We start from the raw sequence: 26,205 nt of genomic DNA on the forward strand, positions 1-26,205 counted from the left end.
AAATTAGGCTACATTAAGCTCTGCGAGCAGTATTGTGGAACTTTAACCCAAATTTGAGTCTATTTTTGGTATTCTTAGTTTTTCTATTGAGACAGCACTTTCACCATGAGTCAGCCATCGATCATGATCGTTTTTGTTTTTTCCTCCCTAAAGGAAATGATACTTAGCTGTATTTGTTGTTGTTCTTTTGTTTTTGTTTTGAGGGGCACAATTTTGAAAAAGAATTCTTGTTTTGTTCATGGAGAACAATGGAATCGCCCATGAGGTCCCTGGGTAAACCAATAAATAAAGTAGGGTTACATTTGTACATATGATGTACATTAATTTGATGACCGAGGTTATAATGGTTATGTCAAACACATGCTTCAAGTCACGAAAACACCTGTCTTTGTTTTCAATTATGTCCAAGTTAAAAACCATGGACAAAGTATTTCTTATTATTTAGGATAAGATCAATTAATGTAGCATTTTCACAACAAAGAGTACAATGCACTTAAAGTGACAAGTTGCCTTGGATCGGGCGAGTTGGTCTATGAAAAGCGTTATAAAATGCATATGGTTGGAAGTAGAATGTTTTAAAAGTAGAATGTAATGATCCACACAAAAATGCCTCGAAATGGCACGGTTTTCCTTATACGTCGTGAACTAACACGACACGCCTTTTTGTTGAGTCAATTTTTGACTCTTCAAAATGGCCGACAATGTTAGTTTGCAAAAGAAAAGGAAAACCACGCAATTTCGAGGCATACTTGTGTGGATCATTATATTCTACTTTTAAAACATCTTTCTAACCATATATGCATTTCATAACAAGGCAACGATCCAAGGCAACGTTCCCCTTGCACTTAACTTCAGGCCTGATACTTCACGGAGGCAACGAAGGCGATTGCCTCCGTTGCCCCTTGCCATTGCCTTGGTGCCCTTAAAATGCTCACAGTAGAAATTTACAATTTCCTCATAGGGTGCCCTTTGCCAATGAGAAAACGCCTTGCTGCCCTTGCCCTTTCAAAAACGAAGCATACTTATTTCAACTTTGTGACTTGCAAAAAATTCATCAAAGTGTTTTCAAGCAAAACGTGTACCAGTACTGCCTGGAATTTACTATCAAGGCCGTGATACAAAACAGTACACTTCTTTGTTGGCTTTACAAAACAACCACATACAATCATCTGATTCTGGGAAAGCGTTTGTTTTTGGTCACTTAGGAAATATGTTAGCACCATAAATGGAAATACCTGGGCCCAATTTCATAGAGCTGCTAAGCAAAAAAATTTGCTTAGGGTGAAACTTCTTCCTTGATAAAAAGAGGATTACCAACAAATATTTCAATTGATGCATATTGCCTGTTACTGGTATTCAACTGTTGTTTGCTTATCCTGAAATGTGGTTGGAAATCCTGTTTTTATGAAGGAAAAAATTTCATGCTAAGCAAATTTTTGTGTTTAGCAGCTCTATGAAATTGGGACCAGGTTGGTAAAGAGAGAGCTTAGAAGACAAACACAGTTGTAGTTGTCTATAGAATGCACAACGCATTTTATCACAAGAGATCATTAGAAAAAATAAAATAGTAAATTTCTGATAAAACACAATAACGTTACATTGCTTTTAAAATGGTTGAATGGACACGTTGCCATTGGATTTGGTGCTTTGAGCTAACAGTGTTGGCTATATGGTTGGAAAGATGTTTTAAAGTAGAATATTTATAATAATCCAAACAAATATACCTGAAAATTGGGTGGTTTAGTTTCCCTTTGCTTCATGAATTGTGGAGAAAAAAATTTGGTTATACAATATGCTCCAGTTTTTTTTGCTATTATCTAAAAAAAGCTATCACGTTCTAAAAAAAAACAATTTTGCACAGGTTAGTTGTATTGTACATAATATGTACATTTATGTGGGATAAAAACAATCATCCAAAAACCAAAGCTATACTTTACCTTTAAATTTATTAAAGATGTATTTATTTATGCAAATTTGACCAGCATTATATTTGACCTCATCATGGTCGAGTCAACAGAGTGGAAGTAATGGATTCTAATTGCATTCTAAAAATGGGACAACAATCGAACGCACAGAAATTCCAACCGATATTGTTTTTGATACTTATCAAAACAACAAGGGATGTTAATGATACTCATATTTATAACTATGAAGAGTATTGATTTTGTTTAGTACTTGTACCTGATGGTTGTCTGGCTGAGTATATTCTCAAGAAATATCAATTTTTCTTTTGTGAGAAGGTTTGGGATTGGGTAAAAAAAAAATTGTATGAAATAGTTTAAGGCATGTGCTTTGGTGAGTACCCACAGTACTTGGGGTTGTTTGGCTGAGTATATTCTCCAGAAATATCAATTTTTTTAGTGATGATATGGAGTGGGATTTTCTGTTGGTGATGTAAGCTCATGAGTAATAAACAGATTGTGTGAAGTAGTGTACGGCATCCGTTCTGTGGTGAACACCCTTAGTACTTGTGTTTTGGGGTTGTTTGGCTGCGTATATTCTCCAGAAATTTCAATTTTTGTAGTGAGATGGTTTGGGTTTTTCTGTTGGTGATGTAAGATGGTTATAAACAATTTGTGTGAAATAGTTTTCTTTGGCGAATTCCCTTGGAAGGACCATGAAAAATCCTCAGAGTGCTTGGGTGCACTTTGACAACCCCAACCAGACATGTAATTTAAGCTACGGTGATTTATTAACGTTTTTTTTGCAAGTTCGGTTTAATGCGTTGATGATCGATTTGTGGACCGAATCGTAACAGACTCGTTAGTTCAGTGAACAGGCCTGGTTTTTGTGATCATGGTCAGAAATGTATTTGTGCATCGGTCATTTTCCTGAGTTTGGTTAAAAAAATAAATTAGCTTAACATAAACTGAGTTGTTGGTAAGTTTTGAAGACGGCGGATATTACAACTAACTGAAAGTTTCTACTGAATTTAAATAAACAAATTAAAATAAATAAAAAAGCAAAAGAATGAACTTGAAAATTTAAATGTTTGTCTTCTTTTCTTTCAGGTCCCCAAAGAATTCTTCACCCTAACCTTTGAACTTCGTGTTTACAGTCAAACTCGACAGATAGTGGCTGCTAGGAACCTTTCACTAAGGTAAGAAAAGAGTCAAGAAACTACGCATTTTGTGCATGTGCCCTCCTCACAAACACTATGCTGTAGCAGTCCTCGGTCCAACACAATTCAGTAACTCAACACCCAAACTGATACCAAGTTTTTCTGTACAGCCAAAAGTGTCCAATTATGATTTCATATCTTAATGTCATACACCTGTAATATGATTAGCACTGTTGTTTACTCAGACCTACAGATTAAAAACAAAAATTATTCAGGGTACTGTAAATGACATTGAGGTAGTATCTCTATTCATACAAGCGTACAACTCCACAGTGAGCAGACAGCGTCATGAAGATAGACCAAGGCCATCCAGTCCCTTTTCAAACAATTTTTTAAATTTTTATCGATGGATATTTTGGTTTGTTTTCAGAGAGGCGATCAGGCCGATTTTAGCTGAGACTCAGATCGATCTACGAACCGTTGATGTGTTCATCGAGTCTTCATCCACTCCGACGCCGTTTGAGTTACCGACCTTTCCTCTCAGTGGAAGACATCTTTATGTCAGAGGTTAGAACCTGCCCTCACTTGTAAACCCCGTCAAACTAATCCCTTGTAATAAAGATAATAATAACAGGGCTAGATAGCTCTGTTGGTAGAGCGACGGCAAGTTGTTAAACCAGAGGTCCTTGGTTTAAATCCCGCTCTAGTAAATTTGTCTTTGTTCAACCCCAAAACATTTTTAATTTAACCAGTCAGTTTCTAAATAAGTAAGGAATGTCCAAAATAAATTGAAGACAGAACTTTCATATGTGCTGTCAAAACCAAGTGGATGTACACAATATCCGAGCATTTCATGTACATGAACTTTTTGAACCACCCAGAAAAATTCCCTCAAAATCCATTTAATATGCTTGTAATATTTCCCCAGTTAAGTTTTTTAATTAAGTCGGTGCGCTTATAGTATAATCGCAACCTGCATTTAACAGACGTAACTGACGTCACTATTTTAATCGCTCTCCATGCTGGAGCACTCCCAGGCGCACAGCGCACGTCTCGCACACGCATTAACTGCACCAATCCTGTGCTAGGAAACGCTGGATGGTATGCGCATACGTATCTTACATGCGGATGGTACTCTAGGATGGCTGACCGGCCGCGCTGCTGTATAAATGTGACGTCAGAGAGAAGGCTGTAGCAGAAGGTCCTTCAAAGTTAGGACTTTATTTATATCTTTTTCTTAAAGGCACTGGACACCTGTGGTAAATATCAAAGACCAGTATTCTCACTTGGTGTACCCAAATATGCATAAATTAACAAATCTGTGAAAAATTTGACTCAATTAGTCATTGAAGTTGCAAGAAAATGATAAAAGAAAACATATCCTTCTAGCACAAATGTGTGTGCTTTCAGATGACTAAGAAAGGCTTCAGTTCTCAGATTTAATTATTTTAGGGAGAAAATTTGAAAATTTATAATTGAAAATGGGTGAATTCTTGAGACCTCCTGGAAGATGAGCTAACTGTTGGATTTTTTAGAAGAACCCTAAGACAGAAAACTTGCAGACTTGCCAGACAATTAAGAGAAATGTACAATTAGTTAGAATTAAAAAAAAGTGGTGCCAACTGAAGACATTCCTTTTAAAAGGCGGCTTCTGTTTAATTGCCTAGAAGACCGACTCAAACTTTTCATGTTAATATTGAAAAAAAAACGTACTGATTAAACCCTTTTGCCAGTAAAACCTCCTCATGACAGTAGAAACCATCTGCGCTGGTACCTCGCAGCGTCCCTCGATCGGTTACCAAGGGCAGTGATATCGTGATCAATCATGGCCCCTTTGATCGAGTAGAGTTTAGTTTCCATGACAACGGTTGCGCACGTTCAAGAGATGACGACATGGAGTATTGATTAGTGGTAATTTGGGCTTAATTCTTCGGCAACTTGAGGATTGAGCATAAAAAAAATAAAAAAACGTAGCCTGGAGGGCATCGTCCGGGATGAGTAATGATGCTTATTTCGATGTGAAAGATGAGACGATGGAAAATTACTATCAGCGGAAAGTGAACAATGACAGTTACAGTCTACATGTTCTGCATCTGTGGGAATAAAAAACATTGAGCATTAAAAAAAAAAGTCACTTACGAAATTGAAAATTCCTTCGGGACGTGGACATTTCTCCTTAGTATGATTTGTGCATACATCGCTGAATTTTAAAAACCATCATATAGTAGCAAATTCTGGATGAACTATGCAAGTTTTACACTTCATTGTAAAACTCACTTTTAGTTTTTATGTTTTGATGATATTTGGTACAGGTTGTGTGTTCTTATTAGAACACATTTTGTGAGATTTAAAAATAGTTTTCTTAAACACATTGCCCCAGCATACCAGTAAAAATAATTGGCATTTTAAGATGCCTGTTAGGTGTGATAAAGGCCTACATAAAAAAAGTGTATCATTATTATGAGAAAATAGATTTAGTTGTTGCAAACTGTTTATTTAACAGCTTGAGGCTTCAAGCTGGCCAGGGTCTTTCTTTGAGGCTAAATGAAAACACAAGACACAAAAACCAGGTCCCATTTTCATAGAGCTGCTTAAACACAAAATTTTGCTTAAGCAAACAAATCCTTGCTAAGTAAAATCAGATTATCGGCCAAGATTTCACTCAATTGTTATGCTAAGTAAACAACAGCTAAATACCAGTCACAAGCAATGTATATGGCATGAAACTTTGGCCAGTAACATGTGTAAAATAAGCAAGTTATTGAAATTGGCACCAGGGCTCAAATTCCATAAAGCCTGTAAACATTAATCCTAAGCACAGACAAGTGTTGCATAACAAATTAACAGAAACAGGTTTGCAGCCCAAATTACATTAAGTTTACATTGTTGTGACTGCTGCCCCACTCAATTTTTGCTTAGCAAAGAGTTGGGCCCATGTTAATAATTGTAAGAGAAGCAGACGGGTGGAAATACATGACTAGAGAGAGAGAGAGGTAGGCAAAAAGCACACATAAAAAGTCGAAGGGATGTACAATGAAGAAGGAGACAAAGGGGGTTGGAGGGAAGGAGCTGCTTTATTATAACGAAGACATCTTGCAATAAAGGGGCTGGTTTGACCACAAGAGGTTGGATACACAAAGTACAAAATCAAGGTGGGAGGAGGGAGAAAGATTAATTAATTAGTGAAGGAGGCAGACTGCAAAGGAGGAAATTTGCTGGAAAAGGTGAAAGCAAAGACACAAATTATTTAGTCATTTCTGCCTTGGATGTTCAGACCATGAAGTTCAATGGTCTGAAGGCGCCTTATCTATAGTTTCTTTTTTATTATTTCACATAAAAGGATTTTTGTTTGTTATTTATTCATTTTTTTCTTGAATGTTCAGACCATGAAGTTCAATGGTCTGAAGGCGCCTTATCCATAGTTTCTCATATCACATTTAAATGGAAACAATCTAGCGCAACACCTGGTTCAGCTGGCACATACTATCTGTATTCTACAAATTGTGAATCTTTTTTTTTCTTCTTCTTCTCATGAACTGTAGCTAAATCTGGCAAGAACTCACGCGCAAACAGCCCAAGCTTCTCAAGAAGGAGCATGGAGGACCCGGATTTTATAGAGGATCCAGGGGTAAGTTCATCACAATATTGCCTGTTGCCATGGTAATCCGTGTTTTCTGAGACACCCATCAATTTGTTGTCGCTGATCCAATCTTGTTGTATTTGAATCACCAATAACGATAGATTTTTGAATTGCATACAAAAAAAAACCAAGCACCTTGGTCAAGCTTGAACACGGAAATGCCAACGTGTTATGTAAATGCTGATCCAACATGCCATAGTATGAGCAGGTGTTTGGTTAACTTATCCCTCAACCATCCCCCCACCATCAGATGGGATCCAGCCTTGCATCTATCTCTAATTCTACACTCATTAATTTGAAGTGGTTATCACAAAATTGTGATATATAACAAATCCTCTCTTCCGACAAAAAACGATTCTTCACCAAATCTCATGAATAATAAAACCTGATGCCCAAGGCTGTAGTACTGGTCCTTGGCAATTACCAATGCTGTTCGCATGCGACACCTGCTTTTGAACATGGTGAGGTCATATGTTGTAAACTCACCTGGGCCCAATTTCATAGAGCTGCTAAGCACAACAATTTATGCTTGCACGAAATTTCTTCCTTGATAAAAACAGGATTACCAACCAAATTTCCATTTGTTACATATATTGCTTATTTACTGGTATTCAGCTGTTGTTTGCTTATCCTGAAAATCACGTGGAAATGTGGTTGGTAATCCAAGAAGAAATTTCATGCTAAGCAAATTTGTGTGCTTAGCAGCTCTTTGAAAGTGGGCCCTGGTTGCCTGTGAATAATTCAATCTCATAGGTCTTGCGGGGGGGGGGGGGGGGAATGCATCAGGTAAACAATGCTCATCCATCACACATTAAGTGTTAAGAGCAAAACCAAAACTCACTTGACACAATTTGTATCTAAAGACAGCAAAAAAAGTAACTAGGCTGTTGTTAAAGCACTCATAATTTTAAAATTGTTACTCGTAATCTAAAAATGAAAATACCAGGAGACAGAAAATTTTATTACAGGGTTTTTGACACCTTGTATGTTACATTCGGTCGAGTATTGTTGTCGCGGTCGGTGCTTACAGGTGAAAAGTGCCCATTTCCATTGTTGCAGTAACTCCTATTGACATGATTAAACTCTCCTCTGATTCAGCGTGAAGCTTATAGCGGGAATTTTGAAAAGCGGTTCTTGTCAATAGGAATTACTGCAACAATGGAAATCGGCACTTTTCACTTGTAAGCATGCCGTGACAACAATACTCGACTCATTGTAAAAACCAAGGTGTCAAAATCACAATAATTAAATTGTCCGTCTCCTGGTACGTTCATTTTTAGAATATGAGTAACAATTTTAAAATAGAGGTGCTTTTACAACAGCCGAGTTACTTTTTTTGCTGTCTTTAGTTGGTAAGACACTGCTGTAGTATTGCAAAGGTTGTGGGTTCGAATCCCAGCTGAGTAATATGCAAGTGATTTGTTCACAGAAATCAAGGAATTTGGAGTATACAGTGCTTACACACATTGGTGTAAGGGTAAAAAAACAAAATTAATATATTTTGTATCATTAGTCAAAGTCACTTCAATGAAAATGGCAAAGACTGTGCTCAGTTCTGGCTGAATCTTGAAATCTAAAACGTGTTTTTTATTTTTTTACCCATAAGACTAATATGCCTGTGATATTTTTTTCACAGGACTCGGGGGAAAGTACTGAGTAAACAGTGCTAACATACATCAGTGTTTAGGAAACAAAAAATTAAGAGTTTAGCACTTACCCAGTATGCACTGAAATTGTTATATGTGTTGTTTGTTACATTGTACATTTTATTGGTCCTTCATGCCTGGTGCTTGTGGGAGCAACCGCTGTAATTACCTACATGCCCCCTTGGAATGTTCCTGGAGATATTAGAACTCATCCAGGGGCTCCTTAAAATGAAGGAAATTCCCCTTTTGCCCTTTATACAAGATCAAAGTATCAGGCCAGGGGTGGATTTCAAAAAGAGTTCTAAGACTAGTCTTTTAAAACTAGAATTAGGACGAGTTACTCGTTTTTGATATCTCCGAGGTGGACTAGGTCCTAATTTAGGACTAGTCCTGACTCTTTGTGAAATCGACCCCAGTTCTCCCCCCAATTCTTCCCTCATCCACAGCCACTCCCCTCCCAGCTGCTTTGCACTTTTCTCTGTCTAAGGGCATTGTGGATAAATTTCCAAGTGTTTTAATAAGATTGTTATCACTATGACTGTTGCTATAAGGATATACAACACCATGCAATGCCTCAAATCCTATAGACATCCAACTTTTCTCTGTCTAAGGGCATTGTGGATAAGTTTCCAAGTGTTTTAATAAGATTGTTACGGCTATGACTGTTGCTAAGGACATCCAACACCTTGAGGATGCGGTGATCTAGCCGTAGCCACCAAATCGGACACAGCCTAATATATTCCCTTTCTTTCTTCTATTCATCCATTGTGAATGTTTGTTGTATGTATATTTTTTCAACCATTTAGACAGTTCCAATGAGGAAGGACATGAAAAAATTCTTTGGCGTAGAGAGCAATGAACTTCATCAGGCAGCGACACCACGAGTACGGCTCGCCCTTTAGTAAAATTACTCATCGCACTACGAGTCTTTTCAAAGTCGCTTTCCTGGCTGAGGCTGAGGCTTGTTACTTGTGACTTCAAAATGGCTGTCAAGCAAGCCGCAGCCATAGCCAAAGAAGCGAGTTTGATAAGATTAATGCATGGCATGACTAAGTTATTCACAAACAGTATAAAACATTGCCCATATTAAAAAAATGTTGTTTTTACAAAGTAACTTGTTTCGTTTAATTTATAGTCCTTTAGAAAGAATTTTTTAATTTTTTATTTGTGTTTGTTGCTAGTGCTGTTTTTGTTGTCCTGTTTATTTTGAATGCTTTCCTGTGCCATCTCAATCTTGCTGTATTTCTTGTATGTTTCTTTTGTATTCTGTTTGGTTTAGTTGTTCGTTTGCTTGTTTTGTTGTTGTTTCACCAATTAAAGGATTTGGGTACTTTTTCAAAATGTCCATAGATTTACATTAAACTTACAGGGTTTGAAGATAATGATAGTGGAAAGCTTCCCTTCAAATATTACTTACTGAGGTGCTATAGTTTTTGAGAAATGAGTAAAACAATGTCATAAAAATACGTTTGTAAATGCTTCAAATAATTTTGGTCTCATGAGCCCAAAATTATTTTCATGACGTTGTTTTACTCATTACCTGAAAACTACAGCAGCTCAGCATGTAATATTTTCAGGGAAGCTTTCTACTATCATTATCTTCAAACTGTGTAAGTTTAGTGTAAATCTGTGAACATTGTGTTTTTTGTCCTGCAAAAAATACATACACCCTTTAAAATTGCAAAACCTAACGCCTACATGTAAGGTTAGACAGGGAACCTTTCTAGCAGCTTTTGCATAGAAAGCTGTAATTGCTTTTGCTCAACATTGATAACTTTGAGAATTAATTCCATGGAAATTAAGATTCTTCGTTCCCATTGGGAGCACCATTTCTTGTTTGCAGAGCATATTGCCCCAACCCAAGCAAGAGCACATGTTTGCTTGTTTGTATCTAGTTAAAAAAAGACATTTTTTTGAACCGTTCTTATTGGAAAATGTTTTGAGAGTTGATGTTTGCTCAGCCGACGATTTCACAAAGAGTTAAGACTCGACTTATGTCGAGTTGGGACAAGTAACTCTTCCTAACTTAGGATTAATCTTAAGGTCTGCATGCTACAGTGCAGGGTTGGGACTCGTCCTAAGTCCTAAGATTAGTCTTAAGTTAGGAAGAGTTTTGTGAAATAGACGGCTGGACGTTTTCACTTTAAGACCGTTAAATAAGAAAATGCTTCTTTGGAGTCAAGAACAATTTAAACTTGTTAAAATTGTGCAAATACCGTGTGAATATGTTTGTTTTTGTCTCAAGACTCTTCGAGTGCATTGATTGGACATCTTTTGTTCCTGAGTACACACTGTGCAGACTGAAATGTTTACCCAAGACTTCAAGCTTTCATACCTATAATTTTCCCCACAATCATCACGCGAAGAGACTAGTTTCCTTTGCTTTGAAACTGTAGGTGCATGACAACTTGAACAGTTATGAACATGAATGTGTATTCACAACTCATATTATATCTTTTTATCCCCCACCCAACATCTCTTTTATTTTGTTTCCATTATTTTGATGAAAATAACTTTAAATGATATTTTAATTTGTTGCATCTTGTTATTTTTTCATCACGACGATTGAGTTTGAAAAATCTTCTCATTGCTGATTGATGACATCCAATGTAATCTTAACACATCAACTGCTGATTTTGTGTTTATATTCTCGATGCTATTTACAAACCATTGTGACTTGGGTATGCTGGCATCGCCATTTATGTTTCGATAGCCCTTTTCACACTGTATCTCTTATCCCTGTGGAATACAGTTAAGTTACAGTAAAGTTACTTGTTTAAGCCTGGTTCATACTTCCTGCGAATGCTTTGTGCGAAGCCAATTTTATTGCGTCAAAAAGGGAAAGGGAGAATAGCACAGGGTTTTACCGTCACCCCTACTCCAGGCTATGGGAGGATATTGGTACATGTAATGCCCATTTGCCGGGGCAGACCGATGGCGGACCGGGGGTAAAAGCAACCCGAGGAAAAGAGTAGTGTGAAAAGGGCTTAACAACGTTACCTCTTATTAGCAGGTGGAAAGTTCCTTTAAAGCTCATGCAGTTCTACTCCTTTAAGTGCCGTAAAGTTCATTGGTTGGAATGAACCTCAACCCAATTTGATGTGCCTTTCAGATTCCATGGTAACCTACAACAAAGCAGTAGAAAATCAACAACTCAATTAATATTAAGCCTACATCCGTATGGACTGTAAAAGGGGTAACCCTGTTTCAGCACCAGGAGTAGGTGGCAACGGCCCCCTGGAACAAATAATTGTAGCCCACACCTTGAAGTGGCCTTCAGGCCTTGTGTGTCTGGTGATATGCATACAAAAAAATACATAAAAAATGTTCAAAATACACATTAGTTCTTGTTTCGTGGGATAGATATAGTCTTGCAGCATTCTTTCTTAACAGTGGTCCGCTGGCCAAATGCCAGAAAAAACACCCGAAGACCAGGCAGAATTCACTCCTAGTGGTCCGGTTGGTTATTAGTTCAGTCTAGGAGAAAAGCAGATCCCCTATTTCGTTTGAAAGATTGACTAGTAAAAAAAGCTGGTTGACTAGTGACATGACAAGCTTAGCGGTCCAGGACTGTAATTTTTGACAAACATGGTGCATTAGATATGAACAGTATTATTGTTTGAGCATTTTTTAGTATAATTGCTGCAAACTCAATTGGCTGAATTTCCAAAGACCAGGGCCCAATTTCATGGCTCTGCTTATCGCCGAATTCTGCGCTTACGAACATGATTGCCCGCTTACGTGCAAGCGCCAAATTTTTGCACTAGCCTTGTAAGCGTAGAATGCCTAGTAACGTGGAGTACGCACGTGCAGAAGCCAAAATTCGCCGCTAACCCGTGAAATAGGCTTGCTGTGAGCACATAATTCCCTGCTTCCGTAAGCGCCGATTCTGTGCTTACGGTAAGCAGAGCCATGAAATTGGGCCCAGAACTTTCACTTGGGTTTGTTCCATCCGAATTCGTATGTCTTCATCTTTGCATACTTACACAGTAAGTTGTTAAAAATGCATGTTGCTAAACTCATTTACAGTTAACATTGATAAGCACAAAAAAAACACCTAAATTATCAGAGTTGAATAAGACACCAGATTTTTACAGTGATATCTTTTCTGTTAACGTAAGCATATCACTGGTAACAATATAAAAAAGAAGGGAATTTGGGCTGTTGTAAAAATGGTTACCAACCAAAATAACGGAAAGTATAAAATGCAAAAATTTTTAATGGACTTTGTCCATATACTATGTATAGCAGAGAAACTCGCATAGGCAATGGCATCATGCATATCAAAACATTTTATGTTAATTTTAAGCAATCTTTCAGCTGTTTAGTAAACCTGCGAAACACATGTTTGTTTTAAAAGTTGTGAAGTTGAGGTTGAACAAACAAAAATTGACTTAAGCAGGATTTGAACCAACTACTATGGAATTAACATGGGAGCGCTCTACCAACTGAGCTATCTAGCCATGTAAGCGGTCAGCTTATTTTATCAATAACATAAGCTATTTAAGAACAAACAAAAAATTCTGTTTATTTTCTGCTGTGACAGAACTGCCTGTTTTCATGAGCTAGGTTCAGTGACAAGTCATTTTCACAGCCAAATCTAAGGAAATCATACCCACATTCTGTGGAAATTTAACTTCTACTTATTTTGCAGAGATGCATAGTTTAACCTCTTCCCAGCAGAGTTTGAAATCAGCAAATTCACCGTACCTTTTCTAAGGATGGGGAAACAGTAAACTTTAATCGGACATGAATTACTTGCTCAATTTTCAGCAATCAGTACATCAGCCACAGAAGAAGGATCTAACCAAACACCTCGGTCTAAATGACGGTAAGGGAACTATTGGTAAAAATCGTCGCAAATCAGTCCCCGTCATCCCGCAAGTTCAAGTAAAGGTAAGATTAAATCAATCAGAAACTTGATAAGAATAACCAGGGGCCAATTTCATAGAGCTGCTTAAGCAAAAATTTTGCTTAAGCACGAAAATAGCTTGCTTATTTTACACAAGTTACTGGCCGAAATTTCATTCCATATCAGTGGTTTTGACGGGTATTTAGCTGTTGTTTACTTAGCATAACAATTGAGTGGAGTCTTGGGCTGTAATTTGGTTTTTGCTTAAGCAAATATTTTTGCTTAAGCAGCTCTATGAAATTGGGCCCTGTATAGAAAGGTTTGCGGTAACACCTTGTTAAAATAATAATATCGAAGTCTTATATAGCGCACGTATCTACCTAACGTATCTACTGATTCAAGGCACGCTTTAATTATACCAGGAAGGGAGAATTAAGTTTGTTATCTATTATCTATCAACCTATCTATGATGACACTATTTATTCACGGCAAGTGAACAAAGACATTAATTCACCGTGAGCATTTTTAAGGGGCTTTAACGCATGGATAATCTCCTGTATTCAACAGACTTCCTAGTAGGTCAAAGAGCAGAGAATGCCCCTATTTGGTCCACAAAGACTTACAGAGGATCTAAAAAGGAATGTTAATCTACTGACTGGTGAATGAAGGAATCAATTTCTGATACAGTTGCTCAGTGAGTGTGTACAAAAGATTACCAGTCCACTGATATGTCCAGTGTGGGGTTAGTCCAGACATGGACTATTGATCACAATCACTTCATCGCTTAAACGCTGGTCGGATCATTGCTCCACTCAGCAATAGTGTGATCTTAAGTGACTGGAGTGGTCTCATATTCTGATAGGTTTCCGAGGCTTTTCTAACTCACCTTGCAGTATTGAGGTTCCAGTTGCATCCAATGACTGTGGTTTGGCCACGGGAACACCAACAGGCTCAGCTGGGGCTTCTGAGGGGAGGGGTGGCTGGTTTATTCTCAGTGTTTTGGGAAGTTTGGTCTAGCAGTCGTCAGGAGACTGCATGGAGGTAGAGTGGAGTGCATCTGAAGTGGAGGATTCTGTGGAATTGATGATACATAACAAAGTCAGTGGCTCAGCAGAGATGAGATTTACCTGCCGGTGAGGAAGTGTGCGCTCAAGATAAAGTTTCATGATTGTGAGAGTTCCGACTCACCAAGTGAGGTCAAAAGTGACGTCGTGATTTTGAGATCTAACTGACTACTCATCTGAAGTGAAATACATACACAGTATCAATTAAGTCAGCCGCACAGTGGAAAGGTTTATGCCAGTGAGATCCCAATACTGACAGTGATTGCAAGTTCCTACTTGCTACTCTCTTCTACCTCCATGCTTGAAGTGAGACAACAACAAACTTGGTGGCACCAGTATTAGCAAAATTGGGATCCCAATGATGTCAGTTTGAACTTGCTACTCGAGATGACATGTCGAGTCAACAAACTGAGTGATCACACAGCAAGCACCAACTCTATTCGCATCTAAATTAAGACCACAACACCCATTGTAGAGTTCCAGCGATCGGCAATGAGATCTAGAGCTTACTCGACAATGGTGAGATCGACAAAATTAAATGGTCACAAACTAAACCATCGAACACTTCCAACCTTAACCCTAAAGTGTCATGTTTTTGTGATGTTGTCTTTTCACTTGTGTATTGTTAAAATCTTAATACTTTATACCTCATTAATGAAATATCAATAGGCTTTTGGTAGACAGAGGTAGATGTAAGTTCCAGCAGGCAAGTGTTTCTGAAGTGGTATTCCGATATGTGGCTACCAATAGTGAACCCTCTTGGAGATTTTCAAAACTTTTAATTGGTTTTATTTCCTCTTTAGGAGAAAGTCGACCCAAAGTTACTCGCCCTAAAAGAAAAACTGGATGATTTTATGATCAGCGGGCTGCCCGACTTTCCTGCTCTTCTAACCTTCAGCAGCAACAAAAGAGAAAACGATGACGAGGCGTTCCAAATCGTAAGTTGAACTTTTAAAGTAGCAAGGCCCAATTTCAAAGAGCTGCTAAGTACAAAAATTTGCTTCGCATGAAATGTTTGCCTTGATGAAAACAGGATTACCAACCAAATTTCCACGTGATTTTCAGGATAAGAAATCAACAGCTGATTATCAGTAACAAGCAATATGCAACAAATGGAAACTTGAATGGTATAATTCTGTTTTTATCACAGGGAAGAAACTTCATGCTAAGCAAATTTTCATGCTGAGCAGCTCTATGTAATTGGGCCCAGAAGTGGGTTGGTGGTTGTGGTAATGAAATCACTTCTCAGAAGGCCAACAATTTGTCAAGTTATGATTACTAATGTACCGTTCTGGTGTTACACCAAGGGACCCTCGTAAGTGTCTTGCTCTGTAATCTCAGGTCTGAAGATACCTGTGTAGGAACAAGGAATAAGAAATGATCAGTTTTAGATTTGGAAGGGAACCGAACAATCGGGTAGGGACTGTAAAGCCAGCAGACCCCTTGCATAATGCAAACGCTACACTGACGCGAACATTTTCACACACAAAGACCAGCTCTAGTCCAATCATTTGCCTCCGTTGACTCATTGAGGGCGCTTTTTGACCCCACTGAGGGCACTTGTTAACCTCATTAAAAGTGATGTCTGTGCGTATGATGTCACATGCGAGGGGGTCTATCACATGGAAGGTGGTATTCAAACCTGGTCCACTGCGGAAAAGGCATGCATAGAGATTGCATCTTCGTACTCCTCTCTATAATTTTGTGAACTATTTATTTTTTTAACTCAAGGAGGAGTCGTGGAGGAGCTACGCCAATCCTGACGACCTTCTAGACTTGACCAAGAAAGAGATGGATCAGCAAGAAGCTATCTGGGAAATCGTTAAGACAGAAGTGGGTTACATCAAGAACATCCGAATTATTGTAGATGTAAGTTTTCCATTTCTGTTCTTCCAGGACAGACTCTCTTCCATTTTATTTCATTTATTCTGGTTGTGAAGCCAATGTGTGAGGAAAACAATTACAGAGAATTATTCCAGGGAAAACTCAAGCAATGAGGTAGAGACTAAAAACCCATTCCACACTGTGCCCTCGGCGGGATTTGAAGCGGGGGTCCCAGAATTGGAAGGGGAGAGATACCACCACACCAACCCAACCCCAAGTCTTAAAGTGTTAACCCAAATTCACTGTTGTAATCTTCAAGAGATAACAAACGATAAGAAAAAAAGGTGATTATTTCGGTGTCTTCAGTGTTTTCCAGAAAACTGACATTTCTGCTACAAGTTTGTGCACAATTGTAATTATATTGATGTTTTAAAAATTCAGCATATTTTCTTTGTTTTTCCTTCCTTTTAGTTTTATTTATGCACGCTGATCAATCTTCAAGCGTCCCTAATGCTGAACGAGGTAAGATTTAATAAATACTCGGCTTAATTTGCAATTTGGTCAAGCTTTGAATATTTGAATGGAATTTTTCACAAAATTTGGGGGGAAAGTACAAAGCGTTCTGTGCTTAGTAAACACAGGTGCACACAATTAAAAGAAATATTCTTTATCCTCGATCAAAGACCTTCTTTAAGCACTCATGTATGTTCTATTGGCATGTGTGAACATTTCTGGTTGTGAAAGTGTTGTGGTCGAGGGGTTAAGAGTACCAAAATTCAAACTCTGGTGTTTCTGATCAGCAGAGTGTGGGTTCGATCGAATCCCCCAGTCCTGACACTTGTGTCCTTAAGCAAGACACTTAACCATTGCTTCGTCCTTTTGATGGGATGTAAAGCCGTTGGTCCCATGTGTTGTGTAACGCATGTAAAAGAACCCAGTGCACTTTATCGAAAAGAGAAGGGTACGCCCCAGAGTTCATAATAAAACCCTTATAAGGATGACAGTGCCAGGTGAAGGTTGGGTCTCTGAATTCATCACTGCAATAACCCCCTCTGAAAGTTTGTATATAACTCAGCGCCTTGAGCACATTGTTGGTAGAAATGGACACCATAAAACTTCACCCATGGGTATAAATGGGTACCTGCGAGGGTAGAGGTTGATATTGTGAATGACAAAGCCTTTAAGCCTTCGGAGCGCCACGGCAGCTCAGGGCTGTGTATTCCCTATGGGGAGCTCGAGAAAGATTAAAGGGATGTTATTGACCAAATGACCAGGGGACTAATGTAAAGCGCATTGATACGGTTTATTGTGAAACGCACTGTATAAGAATTTGTTATTATTATTAATATTATTATTATTTGTTGAAGGTTGAGACAGAAAAGATCTTCAGTAACATCAGTGCCATTGAGACGCTCCATACTAGATTCTGGAAGGATAGACTGTCTAAAGTCATCTCCAATGCTCGTCAGGAAAAGAGAATACTGTCAGCTATAGACTTGGCCGTCGCCTTTGAAGGGGTACGTTGTTATTAGTGAATTCAAAGAGTCAAACCGTACAAGATACTAACAATCGGTGTATTCAGTTCTTCCCTGAAAAGCATTTGTCACTAAAAAGGAATAGGAATTTGATTTCAAGACCTCAGAAGTAGATTTTCACAGGTTTGTAATTTTATGCATATGTTGAGATACACCAAGTGCGAAGACTGGTCTTTGACAGTTACCAAGTGTCCATAAAGGAAATTTATAACAGAGTTTTACTCTTACCTCAGTTCCCAGATCTCTTTGCGCCATACATCAAGTTCTGCACCGACGAAGCCGACTGCTTAGTGTACCTACGAGAGAGAGAGAAAGAGAATGAAATGCTCAAACACTTCATTGATTGGGCGCAGAGACACCCAGAGAGCAAGAGGCTGAAGCTGCGAGATCTTCTGGTGTATCCAATGCAGCGAATCACAAAGTACCCTCTTCTACTTCACGCTGTGGAGAAGAAGACTGTGGATAAGGAGGTCAAAGCTGTAGTCACATCCAGGGTAAGGAGGTTTCGGGTTAGAATCCTACCAAGCTAACCGCTGATTTCACAATGACTAGTATTGTCGTCTAGTGACTGAATCACAATTTCTTGATTTGTGCAATTCATAATCGTAGACACGAAACCAATGTTTTTATGAGAGAGGTCTTGCCATTAACAAACCTATAATCCTCATCTTCAGATCTCTGAAGTAAAGGAGTTTGTTCTTCGAGTTAACCACGAGCTGAGACAAGAAGAAGAGAGGCAAAAGATGGAGTTGACGATCAGTCGTCTTGACGCCTATGAGGCGGTCAGTGTCCCAAGTGGTTGTGACGAGTTGGCAAAGGTATGTAGCAGTCTCTTTGAAATGTAAAGTAGACCTTTAGTTTTATTGCTATAAAAATCTAGATGTACAAAAACTGTATATAATAAAACTACGGTGTGAACTTTTCAATGAACTTTTCATTTCAAAAAGTTTTTTGTTTTTGTTTTGATATTGCAAACAATCCGGAGCAATTGTCCATGAAGAATGATCCCTAATAGGTTACACAATCTGAGGAACGTTAGTGACGTAACAACTGATATTGTTTTACATAACCACATTATTTCAAAGTGAAATGTTTCTCAAAATGCTTTATACTATCCAATGCTGCTGTAGGCTTCTAACCAAAAGTTTTTATCGCCATTTATTTCAAGAGTGTTTTGCCAATTATATACCTTCCCTTTAACACGTTCCCTGTAAAGGGGTCGATTTCACAAAGAGTTAGGACTAGTCCTAACCTAGGACTAGTCCTAACCTCGGACTAGTCCTAAGAGATATCAAAAACGTACAGCTAGTCCTAAGTTAGGACTAGTAACTCGTCCTAGCTCAAGATAAGACTAGTCCTAACTCTTTGTGAAATCCACCCCAGGTCACATAGCTTGACGATATATAGTGTGTTAAATTTCCTAAGGAAGATGGCAAGAGCTTGTTTCCAACCTTAACTACAGCTCAGGCTCTGGCTTCCTTTTAGTGTTAGAGTACCAATGCCGAGCTAGCCTGAGCCTTGAGGTGGAAAACACCCCCAAGCACTCCAGAGTCAGCCGAAACAAATGCGGAATTAAGTTAGACTTCTGAAACAGTCGGTAGCGACTCTACGCCCTAGAAGTAGAAAGATCGCCTGTTGCAGTCATTCGGAACGACAGACTCTGGTTTCAGACGTCGATCTTGTCACGAGCTGAGCCAATATGTTATGTTAAGCTCGCCTGTCTGAAATCGACCTAGAGTTGCTCCTAATCTGTTTGGTTTGGTGCAACTATGGCGTGCCTGTCTGAATCGGGTGTAAGTTAACGCTGATTTTTTTCTCCCAATTGATACTAAAATCAGCTAGTGGAGGAGAACTCTTACCTAGATTTGATGTGCAGTATGCCGGATGCACCACCCCAGCATGCTCGCTGGCTTTTAATGCAAGGCTCTCTCAAGCTACGAGACGGGGACTCCAGCAGGGTGGACGCCTATGGCTTCTTGTTCACAGACATGTTAGTTATTGCCAGGCAACGCAAGAGTGAGCAGTTCCGTGTCATTAAACCACCGATGAGGGTCGACAGACTCAGAGTCCAGGAGCTTAAAGATTTCAGTAAGTTGTAGAAACAAAATATGACTTAAAGCTATGAATGATGGAAAATACCGAGTAAGATTTGCAGTGACACCCTGTGAAATCTCTTTGTGAGAAGTGTTTGTACTTTTTTTATTCTCCAAGAGGCTTTACTCTTAATCTCTAGGAGCCTGCTTTGGTTGCCTGACTAAAACTCATAATATACAAAATTCATATAAAAAAGTTTCCCACATGTTTAAGTGTGCAAAAGACCTTTCACAGTCTATTTAAAAATATTGGTTGGATGGGACGTAAAGCTGTTGGTCCCATGTGTTGTATAATGCATGTGATAGAACCCAGTGCACTTATCAAAAGAGTAGGGGTTCGCACCGGTGTTCCTGGCTGTGGCTGCTGTATGCGCCGTAGCACCCTGTAAACCCTTATTCGGTGCTACATAATTGGGTCTCAGAGTTCACTGCTTCTCAATAACCTATCTTTCTGAAAGTTTGTATATACTCAGCGCCTTGAGTACCTTGTTTGGGAGATACGTGCGCTATATAAGACTTTGATATTATTATTATCATTATTATTAAAATGACACTTACCTAATTTGATGCGCTTCTTTGCAGCTGGTTTTGCTCTGGTCCACCTGGACGACTACGACTGTGCTGCTTATGGTTGCGTCTTGTCAACACCCAAAACAGCCACCTGGTTGCAGAAAATACAAGCGGCAAAGGTAAGCCTCGGACACAGTGTTATCAAAAGTCACTTTGGCAGCAATTATAACTTGTGGCTTGTCACAGCTTGTATGGTCTACAGCATCAAACTCATGTTTTGGTGGCTGAGGCTGTGTCCAGAACCGCGACTTCATCTACAGCTACGGCTAGAACAGTGCACCTGCCAGTGTTGAAGGATAGGCAAAAGTACACTATCTAGCCGTAGCGGTAGCCGGAGTCTCCATTTTGGACAAAGTTATCGGAGTGTAGGTTTGAATCCCAGTCTTGACATTTGTGCCCGTGAAAAAGGAACTTATCTGTTAATGTTTCACACCAGGGCCCAATTTCATAGAGCTGCTTAAGCACAAAATTCTGCTTAAGAAAAATAATCATTGCTTAGTAAAATCAGAATACCGGCCAAGCTCCACTCAATTGTTATGCTAAGTAAACAATAGCTCAATACCGCAGTCACAAGCAATGTGTATCGCATGAAATTATGGCCAGTAACATGTGTAAAATAAGCAAGTTATTTTTGTGCTTAACCAAGTGTTTTGCTTAAGCAGCTCTATGATATTGGCCCCAGCCCATAAGGGAAAGAGTTGGTTGAGATTGTTTGTGTGCGTCCTATTTTAACGCCCATTTTGCTGTTGTGCTGCATTTTAGGCAGTAACTGTTTCTGCTAAGTAAAACCTGAATGTGCTCAGCTGCTTTGAGTCTTCTGCAGATGTGGTTTAACGAAAGTAACAGTCCAGTTGCCTTATGAAACGTGAATTGCAAATCATGCATGCGCACTAACACTACTGGGATGATGGTGGTGTGAGGCATATGCTTTTGTGAGTTTCCTCTTTTCTGCATCCCCCCCCCATCCAAATATTAATGCCTGTTGTTTTGTTATTTTTGACAGGATCTGTACAGCAGTATCTGTGACTTCAAAATCGAGTATCCCAGCGGAGAAGAGCTTGATGATGGTTCAGGAGAGCCTCCTACCTCCCCAGAAGCAATGATCATGCGTTCCACAGCCTTCCCGTTTATGGACAGCTCACCAAACTCAAGTCCCCTTAACTCGCCCAAGTTACCCATGAAACACCTACTGTCAGTAGACATAAAGAGGGCACGGTCCTCAAGTTCCTTATCAAGTATGCCAGGAGGTGGGGTGTCGCCAGTCCCAGAGGAAGAAGGCGAGGAAGGTGTCGACGGAGGACGCAGGGACAGTGACGAAGATGACATTTTGACAAGCCCCACTGACGGGGATTCTAACTATTTCGACACCTCCAGTGAGGACACAGTTAGTGTGAGCAGCTATAACCTCAGCAGTTCCTCATTGCATGGCAGGGCAAGTTTACCTCAAACTATCATCATATCATCCCCAACTTCCAGCGGTCCCGATGAGGTTCTGTCTCCCAAAACACCCACCAGGCGACCCGGAATTCTAATGCCGATTCCTCCTAGCGCCAACAACCTAAAGAGTCCGTCATCTCCTGCTGCTGATATCATCTCCTTTGATGAATCTGACGATGAGGAAGCCCCGCCTCAAGAGAACTCTGTCTACACATTTGATTCCGGATCATCACCGAAACGTAAGACTTCTCAACAGGTCAACCAAATACTCCAAGTGAAGAACACAAAGAAGCGGAGTACCAGCGCCACTGGGCACAAGCACCAATCAGAGCACGACAAATCAAAGGAAGGGACTGGAGACCAACACAAATGTAAAAGTAAAAAGAAGTTCTCACAAATAACTAATAATATCACTAAGAAATTCTCGAAGTAATGGTTTGAGAAACATAGAAGGCACAGGAAAGATGTCTTTGGAAAGGTGGACATGTGTAGCGACTAGTGAACCAGATAAAACACTAGCTTTGTGAGCCAAGACTATTTCATTTATGCCTGTTGTTCCCTGATGGTAACATCAGGCTCTCACATGGAATAATGTGTCTAACAGGCCTTGAACCTCGCTCTCGAAGGGGCACAACAATTTTCCTCCACTAAGGAGGCATTCTATGGAGAATATGTATAAGAACCTTGCAGAGGGCAACTCGGCAAAAGCACAGGGCACCACCGCAATTGCTGTGGAAGCCTTGGGTTATTCTGAGGTCTGCCGTCGATTTCACCAAACTCTTCCTTACTTAAGACTAATCTTAGGACTTAGGACGCTGCACTGTAGCATGCACACCTTAAGATTAATCCTAAGTTAGGACGAGTTACTCTTCCCAACTCGAGATAAGAGGAGTCCTAACTCTTTGTGAAATTGACCCCAGGTCTGAGATGTGTTTACTTGGGCACTTTTATGGGCATTACACAACTCACAGGACTTACAGCTTTGCATCCTAACCAAATGAAAAATGAAAAAAAAAACACAAACAGTTGAGGGTCTTGCTTAAGGCACTGAAGCTTTGTGACTAGTGTGCTTGACCGCTCGGCCCCTACACACCATAAAAAGGACCAGCGATATTACGGCATGCACCCTCTTTTAAGACCTTTAAGAAGAATAAATGGACGAAATTATGCTTTTAGGGAGTACAACTCTCTAAAAAATATTCTTCCAAAGTTTAAAGTGTATGTTAATAGTATGCAATTCGAAACGCTGGCAATATAATAGTGTAATTATAAAAAGACATCCAAGCTTTCGATTCGTGCCTACCATTTGGGTAGCAGCAATCAAAAACTGTAAAGAAAAAACAGGATTAGCATCCTGCCTTTTTGAAAAAAGGAAGGTTTTTTGTTTGTTTTTTTTTCTCCAAAAAATGGCTGGCTGTGTGTGTTTTTCAAAATTTGTTTTTTTCGTCTGATATCGTCAAATGGTGTCCCTTTTTAGGAGGTTAAAAAAAGGTGGGACGTTTTATTTTTGTTTACCTTCTAAATGTGTTGTTGATTGTGAACAACAGGGACATTCCAGCAATGCAATATTATTATTTTGCTCTTTGCCATAAGGGGACAGTCGTCAGTTGCGTTTTATTTGTATATTCTGCAATTTTTTTTACGATATTTATATAATACTGCAGGTATCTTACGGGAGCAACTATTAGAGAGTTGTATGAATGTGTATATAATGATTTAAAGGACATTTGATAAATTAGTTGTTATCATTTTTTATGTTTGAATAAAACAAAACCTCACCACCACCTGGACCCAATTTCATAACGCTGCTCACAATTTTGTGCTTACAGCGTGGGTTTTCATTTCATAGCGCTGCTAACCGTAATCACACAAAAAGGCATGCTAACCTTGCGGTGCTTTCCGTCATGCAAAATGACAGAACGAAGCAAATTCATGGTGGAAGTGCAAATTGGCCTCAAAATGTTGCTGGTAACCTGTGAAATTCTTCTACACTTAAGAAACTTTTCAGCTAAAGCACAAAAATGTGATTACCGTTAAGCAGCACTATGAAATTGGCCCCAGAAGTGACGCAAGTTAAAGTGCCAACTGCGTCAATATTGTCATTCTACACAAACAAGAGGATTGGAATACATAATTAAACGGCAATTACATCTGTCTGTGCTTTGAAACTTTGTGGTTTGGTTTAACGAAGCAGCTGGATTGACTCCTATATTAACAGGGTCATAACAATTTCAGTGTAGTGCAAGAGCTGTTTTTTAGAGGACCTCACAGCCGATTTCACAAAACTTTACGCAACTGCGTAAGTCCACTTGCGCAAAGTTTATGGCACAAGTTGCTCCATAAACATTGGATAAAGTTTCGTGAAGTCGGCTGCTGGGGTCGATTTCACAAATATAAAGTCACTTTAATCCAGAGGTCGTTGGCTCAAATCCAACTCTAGCCAATTCTTTGTTCAACCCAAAAAATCATTTCAAAATTTACCCAGCCTGTTTCCCTTGTGGTTTACATTAATAAATATAAAGGCCTAACTTATACGACTAGTCCTAGGACTCTTTCAAGTTATTAAAAACATAAGGTTAGTCCTAAAACTATTCTTAACTCTTTGTGAAATCCACCCCTGGTCATAGAAACATAAAACTGGTAAGCGCAAACAAATTTACTCTAAGCACACATAAAGTTCACTTAGCAAAAACAGGTTACCAGCCAAGATGCTGTTAAGTTTACACTGTTGTAACTGGTGCCTCGTCAAGCTTGTTCTCAGCAGTACATTTATTTAAAAAGCCATTTTTTGCTTCTGCGTTATATTGACATTGGACCATGGGAATCAGGTTAGGTACTGTGAGTTCTATTTCGTCGTTGTTTATGTCTGAACATGTGACTGCGATACATAATTAAAACTACAGCCTTGTACAAAAATAAATAAAATTGTAAAGAGTGTAAATAAATTGTAATTAATTGTAATTATAAGAGTCAGGTTGGCGCAATGGTACTTTTCCAGCTATCCTATTATCTCTGGGTGGTTCAAATTCCACCTTGGACTAAAAGCTAGATGTTGATTTGTTTTTTTTATTAGTTTTAGAGATGGGGTTTCTTATCTTGCTGTTTTTCTTTACTTCTCACCGTTGTTGTAATGTTCGTTGTTGTTTTTTGGGGTGGTGGGGGTTTAGATTAATTTGAGTGAGGGCTTTATGGTTTCACAATAAACACTGAAACATTAAATACAATCAAATCAGTGTCCAAGAAGAACATCATAATTATGAGATTTTGTAGTTGAAGCTTTGCCCTGTATAACCTTCATTTGTAATTTGAATGAAGCAATAATCAACAAATTACAACCAACCAACCAAACTACAAAGCCAAATAACCAACTCTATAAAACCAAACAACCAACCAACAACAACCAAACAACCAACAAGCCAGCCAAGCAACCAACCAACAAAACAATCAAGTCCAGTAATCAAGCCTCAAATCAACAAATCAATTAACCAGCGACAAAAACCAAGCCAGAAACCAACCTGTACAGACCACCAAACCAAGCTACCAAACAAGCAGGCAACCAACAAAACAATCAAGGCAGTAACCAACCTGTACAGACCACCAAACCAAGCTACCAAACAAGCAGGCAACCAACAAAACAATCAAGCCAGCAACCAACCTGTACAGACCACCAAACCAAGCTACCAAACAAGCAGGCAACCAACAAAACAATCAAGCCAGCAACCAACCTGTACAGACCACCAAACCAAGCTACCAAACAAGCAGGCAACCAACAAAACAATCAAGGCAGTAACCAACCAACAGACCATCAATCCAACCAACAAAACAACCAACCATGCTAGCAAGAATCCATGCAAGCAACCAACAGAAAAAGACAATTCACTTTGTTTTGTAATAAAGATTTCAAATGCAATTTAGTTATTTAAATAGTAAAAAAGAATGCACTTAAAATAAAACAATTTAAAAAAACAAAAAACATGCCTGCCCAATTAAAGTGTAAATTATTTAAAATCTTTTCGCCATTTACATTTTGATATGATAATCGTCTCCTATTGGTTGTTCCCTCTACATATATGCAGATGATTTTTTGATTTGTTATGCAAATCAGCATGCTCTATCATTTGACTTTCATGTATAGTATAATTAACTACTTAAAGATATTGCATTGTATGAATAATTATGTATGGACATGTTTTGTATACATATATTTTTGTATAATCTTGCATATATAGGACTAGTTTTAATTGTGTAAATTAATTTTGTTTATAAACACCTTTGATACACAGCACTGGGAAAAAAATGATACATTTTGATTAAAACTAGTTTGTGATGTGTTTATTTGTTTGCCTGATTCACGTACTTTTGGTCAATGGTTGCCTTTCTACTTAGTTAAGATTACTCCTTGCAAAAAGACAGCAACACATTAAAAAAAAACACGCTTAAAGACTTTGGACACTATTGGTAGTTGTCAAAGACCAGTATTCTC

General features: G+C 38.9%; 1 protein-coding gene across 3 annotated transcripts in view; it reads left to right on the forward strand.

The window, feature by feature from the left end:
* Positions 1–25,525, forward strand: part of LOC139950485 (pleckstrin homology domain-containing family G member 5-like) — a 49,089-nt gene extending 23,564 nt beyond the window's left edge. For 2 of the 3 annotated variants that reach the window (XM_071949183.1, XM_071949182.1), the window contains exons 6-19: positions 3,012–3,100; positions 3,492–3,628; positions 6,604–6,689; positions 9,154–9,231; positions 13,121–13,243; positions 15,067–15,201; positions 15,995–16,132; positions 16,559–16,609; positions 17,455–17,604; positions 17,856–18,116; positions 18,297–18,440; positions 19,461–19,710; positions 20,298–20,404; positions 21,289–25,525. In XM_071949183.1, the coding sequence (XP_071805284.1) occupies positions 3,012–3,100; positions 3,492–3,628; positions 6,604–6,689; positions 9,154–9,231; positions 13,121–13,243; positions 15,067–15,201; positions 15,995–16,132; positions 16,559–16,609; positions 17,455–17,604; positions 17,856–18,116; positions 18,297–18,440; positions 19,461–19,710; positions 20,298–20,404; positions 21,289–22,155 (2,616 nt within the window). In that variant the 3' untranslated portion in view covers positions 22,156–25,525. The remainder of the gene's footprint in view (positions 1–3,011; positions 3,101–3,491; positions 3,629–6,603; positions 6,690–9,153; positions 9,232–13,120; positions 13,244–15,066; positions 15,202–15,994; positions 16,133–16,558; positions 16,610–17,454; positions 17,605–17,855; positions 18,117–18,296; positions 18,441–19,460; positions 19,711–20,297; positions 20,405–21,288) is intronic. The other variant, XM_071949185.1, reaches the window with a different exon arrangement.
* The last annotated feature ends 680 nt before the right edge of the window (positions 25,526–26,205 follow it).

Source organism: Asterias amurensis, chromosome 18 (genome assembly GCF_032118995.1).
Source record: "Asterias amurensis chromosome 18, ASM3211899v1".
Classification (NCBI taxonomy): Eukaryota; Metazoa; Echinodermata; class Asteroidea; order Forcipulatida; family Asteriidae; genus Asterias; species Asterias amurensis.